A 12,942-nucleotide genomic window follows, 5' to 3' on the forward strand; every position below is an offset into this window, starting at 1 on the left:
TTGGATAGCAGCCCTTAATCAGGTAGGTATTTTGCAAATATGTTTCTCCCAATCTGTGACTTGTCTTCTCCTTCATTTGCATAGTCTTTTGTAGAGCAGAAGTTTTTAATTTTAATGAAGTCTAGCTTATCAGTTACTTCTTTCATGGATCGTGCCTTTGGTAATGTTATCTAAAATGTCATCACCATACCCAGAGTCATCTAGGTTTTCGCTTATATTGCCTTCTGGAATTTTTATAGTTTTTGTGTTTTACATTTGGGTCTGTGATCCGTTCTGAGCTGATTTCTGTGAAGAGTGTGAATTCTTTGTCTAGACTCACTTTTCCCTGTGGGTGCCCAGTTTCCCAGCACCATTTGTTGAAGAGGCTGTCTTCGCCCCATTGTGTTGCCTTTGCTCCTTTGTCAGCGGTCAGTTGGCTTTGTTTATGCGGGTCTGTGTCTGCACTCTCTCTTCTGTAGATTCGTTTGTTCTTTCACCGGTACCACACTATCTTGATAATTGGTGCTTTGTAGTAAGTTTTGCAGTCAGATTATATCCGTCCTCAAACTTTATTATTTTTTTTCCATCAATATTGTGTTGGCTGTTCTGGATCTTCTGACTCTATAAAACTTCAGAATTATTTTGTTGATAGCCACAAAATAACTTACTGGCATTACACTGAATCTGTAAATCAAGTTGGGAAGAACTGACATCTTGACAATATTGAATTTACTTACCTATGAACATGGGATACTTCTCCTTTTATTTAGCCTTTGATTTCATTCTTGTGACTTTTGTAGTTTTCCTTGTATAGCTCTTTACACATTTTGTTAGATTTATACTTAAGTATGTTATTTGGGGGGATGCAAATGTAAACGATGCTGTGTTTTTAATTAAAAATTCCACTTGTTCATAGCTCCTAGAGAGGAAAGTGATCGACTTTTGTTACTCTTGTATTCTGCAACCTTGCTATGATTGCCTATTAGTTTCAGGAGTTTCATTATTATTTTGGATTTTCTACACAAATGAACATGTCATCTGCAGAGATAATTTTATTTCTTCCTTTTCAGTCTTACATGTCCTTGTCTTATTGTATTAGCTAGAACTTCCAGTATGATATGGAAAAGCAGTGATGAGAGGGGGACATCCTTGCTTTGTACCTGGTCTTAGTTGGGGAAACTGCGTTTCTCACCGTTAAGTATGATGTTAGTTGTTGGATTTTTTGGTAGCTATTCCTTATCAGGTTGAGGAAGTTCCTCTCTATTTCTGGTTTACTGAAGCTTTTTGTCTTGAGTGAGTGTTGGAGAGCTGATACTTCTTGTGTTTTTGGTAAAAGCTCCATTGAGAATTCACATCCATGTGTATTACCCATTTAAAATGTCCAATTCAGTGTTCTTTGGGATATTCATAGAGTTATGCAACCACCACTACAATCAATTTTAAGACATTTTACCCTAAAAAGACATTCCAAACCCTTTAGCAGCCATCCCCACCCTCAGTCTTTTTCCCTCCCAGCTCTAGGCAGTCACTGGTCTACTTTCTGTCTGTAGACGGGCTTACTTGGGCCATTTGCATATTTCGTCTTGGTGGAATCATCCAGTGCATGGTCTTCCGTGTCTGGCTTCTTTCACTAGGCATAATGTTTTCGAGGCTTCTCGTATTACAGTGTGTATCAGTACTTCATTTCTTTTTATTGTTGAACAGTATATTCCGTTGTATGGATACACCGTGTTTTGTATATCCATTCATCAGTTGATGGACAGTTGGGTTGTTTTACTTTGGTTTTATGAATGGTAATATTTTGAAATTATTTAAGTTTTTGTGTAGACATATGTTTTCATTACTCTTGGGTGTATAATTAGGAATAGAATTGCTGGGTCATATGGTAACTCTGTGTTTAACCTTTTGAGGAACTGCCAGACTTTTCCACAGTGACTGCCTCCTTTTATTCTCTACCAGCAATGTATGGGGCTTCCCAGATAGTGCTAGTGGTCAAGAACCCACCTGCCAATGCAGGAGACACAAGAGATGTGGGTTTGATTCCTGGGTCAGGAGGGTCCCCTGAAGTAGGAAGTGATAACCTGCTCCAGTATTCTTGCCTGGGAAATCCCATGGACAGAGGAATTTGGCAGGCTGCAAGCTGTGGGGCTGCAGAGTCGGACACGACTGAGCGTCTAGACAGCAGTGTACGAGGGTTCCAGTTCTCCACACCTCTGTTAACACTTATCTGTCTCTTGATTATAGCCATCCTAGTGGATGTGAAGTGATAATGTCGCTGTGGTTTTGTTTTGCATTTTCCCTGATGATTAATGATGTTGAGCATCTTTTCTTGTGCTTATTGGCCATTTGTATGTCTTCTGTGGATAAATGTCTATTCAGATCCCACTATTCAGTTGCTTGCTTGAAAATTATCTTTTGATTATTGAGTTTTAAGAATTTTTCATGTATTGTGGATTTAAGTACTTTGTCAGATAAATAATTTTTTCCCAGTATGTTGGTTGTCTTTTCTCTCTCTCTCTCTCTTTTTTTTTTTTGCTGCACTTTGCAGCATAGAGGGTCTTAGTTCTCCAACCAGGGATCAGACTTGTGCCCCTGTATTGGGAGTGCGGAGTCTTAACCGCTGGCCCACCAGGGAAGCCCCTCTCTTCATTTTTCTTTCTCTAGTTTTGGCTGCGCTGGCCCTTCGTTGCTGCGCGCAGTCTCCCTGCAGTTGTCGTGAGCAGGGCCTGCTCTTTGTTGCAGGGCCTCTCATTGCCGTGGCTTCTCCTGTTGCGGAGCATGGGCTCTAGGCACGTGAGCTTCAGTAGTTGTAGCATGCAGGCTCAGTAGTTGGCTTGTGGAATCTTCCAGACCAGGGATGGAACCCATGTACCCTGCCTTGGCAGGTAGATTCTTCTCCACTGTACCACCATCTTGTTACTTTTTTTTGATGATGTCTTTGGAGCACAAAAGTTTTTAATTTTGATGAAGTCGGAGAGCTCGCTGTGCCTGCTCTGTGTGAGCGTCGACTCCCGGGGCAGCTGTGGAAGCAGGAGAGCAGCTGTTCAAGGACCGCACGGGGGTCCAGGTGAGAGGGGTGCTGGCTTCAGCTCAGGCATGGCCACAGAGCTGAGAAGGGGCCAGCGGGAGGCAGCTGGGAGACAGGGCTGGTGGAACACGGTGCGGGATTGCTGTCGCGGGGAGGGAGGGAGAGAGACCAAACGGGTGCTAGGACTTCAGCTTAGATAATTTCAGTCAGCTGCCTGTCGCCTGCTTTAGGATTATGGTCGTTCTTAATGGTGCTTGGCAGGTGAGTCCTGTAGTCCCTTCTCACACACTTGAAGTGGCCTTTGGTTGTATGATCACTCATTGTGCCAAGGAGCTGGTCCAGGGACCCTGACCTTCTGTATTGCCCTCTCACATCTGAGCCACCTGCGACAAACATGCTGTGTATGTTTGAATAGTGTGCCTGCCCTGCAGGTGCAGCTTTGAGGTGAACCCTCTGCCCCCTTCTAACCAGACTGCAGTCTCCAAGCCCCTTCTGTGCAGAGATTGTGGAGCTCTCAGCGAATGGTGTCAATTCAAGTGAATGAGTTTTTGAAATCTAAATGTCATAATTTGACAGAGCTACTTTGTGGGAAAAGGCTTTAAGGGAGGAAATAATATTCGCTGACATTCAAGAAGTGCTCAGTACTTCTGCCTGCTTCCTTGGAGACCTCATCGGCTGGAGCAGAAATTAAAACACCAGGAAAATGTCAGTTTTTGAGTCTACTGTGTTCTCCATAGTTTTTTTTAAGTGTAGTCATCAAAAATCTCATTCTAGGGGAGTGTCTAATGACGTGACGAATGCTCGTGATTTATTAAGCGTTTATAACGTAGAATCTCTCTGATGGGCTTATGAGTGGCATTTATTTCATTCTTTGTACTTTCCTGTGTTTCCACAGTTTTTGAGGGTAAACATTTAGTTTTTACTTATTTCTTGGTGGGCCTGTGCTGGGTCTTCATTGCGGCGTGGAGGCCTCTCCGATTGTGGCGCGGGCTTAGTTGTCCTGTGGCCTGTGGGATCTTCGCTCCCCCGTCAGTGATCAAACCCATGTCCTCTGCATTGCGCGGCGGAATCTTAACCACTGGAGAAGTCCCGATAGAGAACATTTGTAACTTGTAAAAAAAGTAAACTTTTATTTTAAAAGTGCCATGTAAGTAGGGCGCGTCCGCGTGCGTACACGCGTGAGGGAAGCACAGCTTTTCCTGCCCCCGTGCTGCGCTGCCCTTGGAGACGGAGAGGAGACTGGAAACGAGGCCACCGTTTCTTGCCGGTGCTGTGGAGGTGACAGTGGTCAGTGACGCCTTGCCTCCTGAGGCTTTTGGTGAGGACTCAGTGAGTCGTGTGCTGGAATAGTCTCCACTAAGCACTTACGCCGCTCTTACACTCTTGCTGTTTGCAACGTTGCTTTGGCTTTCGTGTCCATGTGTAGTGGTCTGCGTGCTTTCCCAAGGTGACTGACTGTGGCTGTTCTCTCTAGAGTTTGCCTGATAACCACTTCATTTTCACTTGACTTTGGGGTCATGTGGGTCTTGCCCAACCCTCTGGAGTCCTTACACAAATCGAGGATTGGGGAGCACGTGCACTGCTTAGCCAAGACAGCATTGCCCTTACAGAGTTGTCAGTTTATGAACTACGCTGCTGTATGGACAGGATCAACATTCACTGTCAAAGTTTCTGCTGTGGTAGCCTCTTGCCTGAACAACAACAAAGCTGTTGAACCTGTATGACCCTAGGCGCATTTCTGAACCTCCAGAGTCCTTCAGCTTCTGCTGAAAGAGGGCAGATTGGTGTTCTTAACCATCACTTGTGCTTCTGCTTAGTCGCCTAGTCGCTTCCGACTCTGACCCACGGACTGTAGCCTGCCAAGCTCCTCTGTCCGTGGGGGGTCTCCAGGCAAGAGTACTGGAGTGGGTTGCCATGCCCTCCTCCAGCGGATCTTCCCAACCCAGGGATCGAACCCAGGTCTCCTGCACTGCAGGTGGATTCTTTACCGTCTGAGCCACCAGGGAAGCTGAAGAATACTGGGATGGGTAGCCGATCCCTTCTCTAGGTAAACTTCCCGACCCAGGAATCGAACCAGGGCCTCCTGCATGGTAGGCAGATTCTTAACCAGCTGAGCTACCAGGGAAGCCCTCCATCATCACAGAGGGACGTTCTTGTTTACTTACAGGAACAGGGCTTGTAAGTTACCCTGCCTGCTTCGCTGTACGTCTTGTGTACTGTGACTGTCAAATGAAACAGGGATTTGAAGATGCCCTGCAGATCTAGAGGATTTTCATCCCAGCGTTGCCCTGGGGCCATACTGGAGGGAAAATGAGCTTTTGCTTTGTTTCCATTCTTGCACTCATTCCTCCCTTGCCAGTTTTCCTTTTTCATAACTCATTCATTGATTCAATAAATACTTGTTGCCTCTGATGTGCCTGAACCTTTTCTAGGTGCCAGGGGCTAGAAGGGCGAGTGAGGTGGATGTGTGGGCTCTGCTTTTTGGGGGGCTTACACCAGTGGGGTTAGGCAGAGAAGGCCATCAACAGGAGAGGAAGAGAGCGTGTGGAGAAAGTGCAGCAGCGGTGGGGTGTGATGGAGAGCCCTTTGGAAACGGCTCAGGACTGCTCAGCTGGCAAAGAATCTGCCTGCAGTGCCGGAGGGCCAGTTCGATTCCTGGGTCGGGAAGATCCTCTGGAGAAGGGATAGGCGACCCACTCCAGTGTGCTTGGGCTTCCCTTGTGGCTCAGCTGGTAAAGAATCCACTCGCAATGCAAGAGACCTGGGTTCGATTCCTGGGTTGGGAAGATCCCCTGGAGAAAGGAAAGGCAACCCACTCTAGTGTTCTGGCTAGAGTATTACATGGACTGTGTAGTCCACGGGGTCGCAAAGAATCAGACACAACTGAGCAACTCTCACTTGGAGGACTTGAAGGGCGAAAAGGCATAGATTCAGGTCTTGTCCACATGGCCTTGGACAAGTCCTGTGGTCCTCTGGCCCTTGGTAGCTCATGTAAAAGTTTGTACGGTAAGGATTTAATGGATGAGTGAGCGCTTCATAAATTATAACATACTATGTGATGATTGAGCATCTTTATTGAGGGAGGCTTTTTTAAGAAAAATTATCTATTTGTGCCTGTGCTGGGTCTTGCTGCTGGGTGGGCTTTTCTCTAGTTGCAGCAAGCAGGGACCGCTCTCTCTCTCTGGTGTGCAGGCTTCTCACCACCGTGGCTTCTCTTGCTGCCAGAGCACTGACTGGAGGGCACGTGGGCTCAGCAGTGGCGGACCCCAGGCTCAAGAGCACAGGCTCAGTAGTTGTGGCGGTCGGGCTTAGTTGCTCCGTGGCAGGTGGGGTCTTCCCAGATCAGGGATCGAACCCATGTCTCCTGCATTGACAGGCAGATTTCTTCCCACTGAGCCCCTGGAGAAGTCCAAGGGGAGGTTTGAATCCACATTCCCGAGAGGTGTGGGCGGCAGGGTGGCGCGGGGAGGCGCTGCGTGGCTGAGGCGGCTGTGGGCGCTTCTCCCCCTGCAGACGGCATCCTCCGCCTGGGCTGGCCCACTGCTCTCCCAGCGCAGCGTCTCCACCGCCCTGTACACATCACTGTCATCGTCTTTTTGGCAGCATGGCACGTGGGATCTTAGTGTGCCGACCAGGGATCGAACCTGTGCCCCCGGCAGTGGAAGCGGAGTCCTAGCCATTGGGCTGCCAGGGAATTCCTCTTTTCCATGTTCTGTGCTTCCTGGTGGGCTTCAGAGTTTCGAATGTTTTCAGAGAAGCTTTCTCCACACTCTAGTCCATGCTAGCTCTCTCCTTCTCATTGAGACCCACAGGTTAGCACCAGTCATATCTGGTTTTGTGTCTTTTCAGGTTCTTTGGCTCCCTGACTAGATCATACCTGCTTGAGATTCAGAGCTATCTTTAATATTCTTCCCACCCCTTCCCCACCATTTATCATGATATAAATTACAGGGGGCAGAAAATAGGGCAGTGAGTTTTGGATTGTGATTTTGCTCATTCGCTTATTTGTGGCTGTGTGGGTCTTTGTCCTTGCACGCTTCCTCTACTTGCAGTGAGCAGTGACTCCACTCTAGTGTGGTGCACGGGCCTCTCATCACTGAAGTTTCTCCTGCTGTGGAGCACGGACTCTAGAGGGCAGGCTCGGGCGTTGCGGCTTGAGGGCTCCCAAGTGCAGACTCAGCACTTGCGGTGCGTGGGCCGAATCTCCCAGAAGGGATCGAACCCGTGTCCCCTGCACTGGCAGCAGATTCTCACCCAGTGCCCCACCAGGGAAGTCCTCAAAAGTAATCTTAATGGCACTTAGTTTACTTTCCCTGTGTAATTAGGCTCTGACTGGAGTTTATATCCACCTGAAACTTCCTTGTTCCCACTGTGCACTCTGATTTGCCTTTGCATGACCAGACATTGAAAGCGTTGTCATGCCTTGTTCTTCAGCCCCAGGTTTCCCCAGATGCCGGCTAAAATCCCTCGTCTTGCCTGATGATCAGCGGTGGAGACCTTGGCCATGGCGTCTGTGTCGGAGCCTGTTACCTTCAGAGAGTTCTGCCCTCTGTACTACCTGCTCAATGCCATCCCCACGAAGATCCAGAAGGGGTTCCGCTCGCTGGTGGTCTACCTCACGGCCCTCGACACCAACGGGGACTACATCGCCGTGGGCAGCAGCATCGGCATGCTCTACCTGTACTGCCGGCGGCACGACCAGATGAGGAAGTACAACTTCGAGGTGGGTGCCGCTTGTCTCCCACTGAGCGTGTGGGCCCTGGCTGGTGTGTAACACGCCTGCGAGTCCCAGGATGGGGGGTTACTTCTGAGTTGCTGAAGTATGGCCTGAGTGTCCTACCCAAAGAGTACCTTAGAGCCATCTTTCAGGTGGAGTGCAACTAAAAATGCAATGTTTTAACTTGTTTTTCTTGCCTCCAAAAATCCAGCATTACTTTAAAAGAGGGCATTATAGTGTTTAACACTTTGAACTTTGAAAATAGGCACAGTTTTCTAAATGGGTTTTTTTTTCTTCTTCTGCTTTTTTAAAAATTTTTTGGCCATACCATGTGGCGTGCAGGATAGGACTTGGGTCCCCACCAGTGGGAGTGTGGAGTCTTAACCCCTGGACCACCAGAGAAGTGTCTGAAAGTGTTTTCTGAGTGTTTTCTCAAGAGTGCATTCACTGACTGACTCAAGTAATCTCTAGGTATTCTGGCAAAATTATTAAGAAAAACGGGTCAGGATCAGTGTTGGCTAGGTGCCAGAACGCGTACATCTGAAATGAGGGCACTTCTGTAGCGCCCTCCTGCTGGGGTCCTGACCGACGTCTCTTCTGGGCTGCTGACTCAGGCAGCTCCGTCTGTTGTAGGTGTTGGGGATGCACCATCACCGCACTCCCCTGTCTCGTCAGGATCTGTGATCTGTAAGAACGTGGGTTTTGTGAGAGACTCAAGGGTGACTGAGGTGTGGCTCCTGCCACTTGGGGCTCTGCGCTGTGGTTAGTGGACTTTTGCAGACTAAGACAAGGCTTTTGTATTTAAGAGAAGTATTTACAAGTATCTATATTTTAATCAGTATCAACTTATTAAAGTTTAATTTATAAAGCTGGTTTTTCTTAAGCCTCTGTACTCAATTGAAATAACACAAATGGTTAGCATCCATACTATGTGCCAGGCATTATTCTAAACCCTCTACACATATTCACTCATTTTATCCCCACAGAACTCTGTGAGGTAGACAGAACAACTCCATGTTGTTTCGTCATCTCCGTTCTATCAGGGAGACAGCTGAAGCTCAGAGAGGCTGCGTGACTTGCGAGATAGTCAGAAGGGGTGACACCGTGGTCTGAACTTGGGCAGACTGGCTCTGGAGTTTATATTTGTATTTTTTGTATGAAAATTTAAAGTATTGCTGTTTCTTTTCTTGATTAATAGGGCATGGGTTTGACTGATCTAATTCCCCAAACATTTAAGACCATTACATAATTAATCTTTTAAAACTGTGGCTATGAACTGTTGTTTTTGTTCAGCTGCTCAGTCATGTCCGACTGTGACCTCATGGACTGCAGCACGCCAGGCTTCCCTGTCCTCCACTGTCTCCCGGAGCTTGCTCAAACTCGTGTCCATCGAGTTGGTGATGCCATCCAACCAGCTCATCCTGTCACCCCCTTCTCCTACCCTCAGTCTTTCCCAGCATCAGGGTCTTTTCCAATGAGTCGGTTCTTCAGGTGGCCAAAGTATTGGAGCTTCAACTTCACCATCAGTCCTTCCACTGAATATTCAGGGTTGATTTCCTTTAGGATTGACTGGTTTGATTTCCTTGCTCTGCAGTGGTTATGAATTAATCTGAAATCTCTCAAATAGTTTAGCACTGAACAAGGAAAACTTAATGACTCCAGCAGTGACCGCCCCTTGCACACGATAGACCAAAGAAATCCATGCCTAGACGCATCCTAATCAAACATCTAAAAACTCAAGACAGAAATCTTAAAAGCAGACAGAGAAAATGACACATTGCTTGTAGGGGACAATTACCTGAATGATGGGAAATCTCTCATCAGAAACTATGGAGGCTAGAAGATGTTGGTACAGCATGTATAAAGTGTTGAAAGAAAAGAACTGTCAGCTCAGAATTTTTATCCAGCAAAAATATATTAGGAAAGAAGGTGAAATAAAAATGTTCTCGGATGGAGGAAAACTAAGGGGATTCATTGCCAGCACACCGTCTCTAAATAATTGCTTCAGGAAGTTCTTTAGGCAAATGATAGCTGATACCAGAAGGAAACTTGGAACATCAGTAAAGAAGGAAGAATAATAGTAAATATACTAGGCTGTTTTCTTCCTCTTGAGTTTTTAAAAAATATATTTGACAGAAAAAAATTATATCATTGTCTGATTGAGTTTTCAGTTTATACACATGGAGCAATATATAAAAGAATTATAATGTAAGAGGGGAGAGTAAGGGACCTATAGGGTAGTAGGGTTTCTTCATTCTACTTGAAGAGGTTAAATGCTGAGTCTAAATAGATGTTGAAAAGTTGTGTGTGTATATGTACGCGCACGTGTGTATTTGTATATCTCCCACATTTGATATGGTAATCCTTAGAGCAGCCACTTAAAACCCCTGTACAGCATGGTATAGTAAAAAATTCCTATAGACATACCAAAATAGAATGTTAAATATATTGAGACAGTTCTCAGGAAAACACTAAAGGTTAAACAGAAGAAGGAAAAACAGGAGTAACAAACAAAAAACAAAATCATAGACTTAAATCGAAACATGCCAATAATTATATTAAATGAAAATGATCCATACACATCAATTTAAAAAAATTATTGGGATGGAAAAAAACTCATAAACAACTATTTGTTGTTTATAAGAAACCCATTCAAATATAATCACATGTCAACAGATAAAAAGTAAAAGGATGAAAAAATGTACCATGTAAATGCTTATCAGAAGAACGTTGAGGGCTTCCCTGGTGGCTAAGCAGTAAAGAATCCACCTGTCAATGCAGGAGACACAGGGTCAATCCCTGGCCCGGGAAGATGGCACATGCCGCAGAGCAACTAAGCCTGGGCGACAGCTCCCGAGCCTGCGCCCCAGAGCCCTCAGTGCCGCTGCGGCTCCTGACGCCCCCGTGCCCTAGAGCCCATGCTCCGCAACAAGGGGACCACTGTAAGAAAAAGCCCTTGCTCCGCAGCCGCAGAGTGCCCCCACTCGCTGAGACTGGAGAAAAGCCCACGCGGCAAGAAAGATCCAGCACAGCCAAACATGAGCAAATGAAAGTATTAGAAACAGAGTGCCGAGTGGCTGTATTAACATCAGAGTAGCCCTCTGAGCAAGGAAATAACCAGAGAGACAGTATTTAATGACAAGAGCGGCGGTTCAGTGGGACGGCCCAGTGGCCCTACCGTGGTCCATAGTGTGTTGTGCTCCTTAGTGACAGGGCTTCGCGACAAATGAAGCAACAGCTGACACAGCTGAAAGAAGAAGGAGGAAAATCTGCAGTTCTAGCTGGAGATGTCAACACCCCGCTGTCAGTAATAGCAGCAGACAGAAAATCAGCAGGCGTGTAGCAGACCCTAGCAGGCCCATCTACCTTTGTGATCTAAGTGATGTTTACAGAGCACTCCACCCAACAGCAGCTCAGAGCACATTCTTTACAAGTGAACATGGAACAGTCACCAGGACAGACTGTATTCTTGGTCGTAAAACACTCCTCAATAAATTTAAATTGGAGCACTTTACATAAAGACCACAGACCTTCAATTTGTAAAATAACACTGTATCCGTGAAGCACAATAAAACGAGGCGTGCCTATAACTATTTTTAAAGTTTCTGCCTCCAAACTGAAAAAAAAACTTAAGCAAGAGTTTAGTCCTCCCCAAACTGAAAGTACAAATTGCATCTGATGCCAGTTTCCTAGTTTTACTGGAACTAGTCTTCTGTTTATCAGATGAGCCCCATGAACTCTGAAGGGGTGTGCCGTGTGCGGACAGCCTCTGCAGGGACGAGCAAGACTGGGGGGCTCTGGTGCAGATGACCCGACCCAGGAAGGTGGAAGGGGACCCTGGGAAGTCCTAAGCCTAGGGCCATAAGAAAGCATATTTTACTGGGCCCAAATCCACACTTAGCAACTCTGAGTATCAAAAGTGTTTTTGAATACCCTTTGGGTATAAAATATAAGCATATTGTGGAGAATCACAAAGGAAGTAGAAAATAAAACTTCTCCTTTTGGCGAGAACAGAGAATTTGATTTAGAATATTAGGGTTTTAAACAAAGTTAAATATCTGTATGTAAACACATAGGAAAGGATCTGGAGGAATACCTCCCAGCTCTTCATTATGAGGATAGAGGGGACTGAGCATGGGGCAGGAAGGAGAATGGAAGTATCTTTCTTTTTTTTTTTTACTTTATTATTTTTTATGTTAAATATTGTGGACTTATTAGAATTTGGACAGTAAGTACATATTCATCTGTTACTTGTATAAACACAACAACAAAGACTTGCTTTGAGCTTTGACTGTCCGTCACTAGTTGCGTGAGCTGAGGATGAATTAAATATGTCATTGTTCCTGTAATTTTCGGTTTCAGAGCTGGGAGTCTTAGAGTCATTTGGCACAATCACTATATTTCACAGATAAAGAAACAGTGAGATTCCTGCCCCAAGCCACATAGCTGGCTGCCTAACCATTTGGCTGTCTTCCTAGTGAGAAGGCAGGGCCTCCACAAAAACCTGGATCTAGAGGACAGTGGAAACAGGTCAATTAAGAGTTTCTTTGGAATTTCCTAGTGACAGTTGGGAGGTGCATCAGCTAGGTTTTGTTTGTTTGTTTTTTAAAATTTTGGCCACACTGAGGCATATGGGATCTTAGTTTCCCAACCAGGGTTCAACCCATGCCCCCCTGCAGTTGAAGTGCACAGCCTTAACCACTGGACCATGAGGGAAGCCCCTCAACCAGTTTGGTTTAGGGAATGTCTGAGATGTTATGGGAAGGTAAACACAAACTCGTTTCGCTGTTGTCGTTCAGTTGCCCAGTTGTGTCTGACTCTTTGTGACCCCATAGACTGCAACACACCAGACCTCTGTATCCCTCACCATCTCCAGAAGTCTGCCCAAGTTCATATCCATCGCATCAGTGATGCCATCTAGCCATCTTATCCTCTGACTCCCTCTTCTCCTTCTGCCCTCAATCTTTCCCAGCATCAGGGAATTTTCCAGTGAATCGGCTGATGGTATCAGATGACCAAATTACTGGAGTTTCAACTTCAGGGTCAATCCTTCCGTTGAGTATTCAGGGTTGACTTGCCTTAAGATGGACTGGTTTGATCTCCTTGCAGTCCCCGGGACTCTCGCGAGTCTTCTCCAGCATCACAGTTCAAAGGCATCAATTCTTGGGCACTCTGCCTTCTTTACGGTCCAGCTCTCACAACTGTGTGTGACCACTGG

At 46.0% G+C, this 12,942-nt stretch overlaps 1 protein-coding gene across 7 annotated transcripts in view; it reads left to right on the forward strand.

Annotated features, from left to right (window-relative positions):
• The window catches only part of TECPR2 (tectonin beta-propeller repeat containing 2), a 100,695-nt gene that overhangs the window by 6,221 nt on the left and 81,532 nt on the right, over positions 1-12,942 (forward strand). For 5 of the 7 annotated variants that reach the window (XM_018066024.1, XM_018066028.1, XM_018066029.1 and 2 more), the window contains exon 2: positions 7,442-7,730. In XM_018066024.1, the coding sequence (XP_017921513.1) occupies positions 7,512-7,730 (219 nt within the window). In that variant the 5' untranslated portion in view covers positions 7,442-7,511. Of the gene's footprint in view, positions 1-4,236; positions 4,326-7,441; positions 7,731-12,942 lie in introns of those variants that run through there. The other 2 variants (XM_018066026.1, XM_018066031.1) reach the window with 2 other exon arrangements.

Source organism: Capra hircus, chromosome 21 (genome assembly GCF_001704415.2).
Source record: "Capra hircus breed San Clemente chromosome 21, ASM170441v1, whole genome shotgun sequence".
NCBI classification, from domain to species: domain Eukaryota; kingdom Metazoa; phylum Chordata; class Mammalia; order Artiodactyla; family Bovidae; genus Capra; species Capra hircus.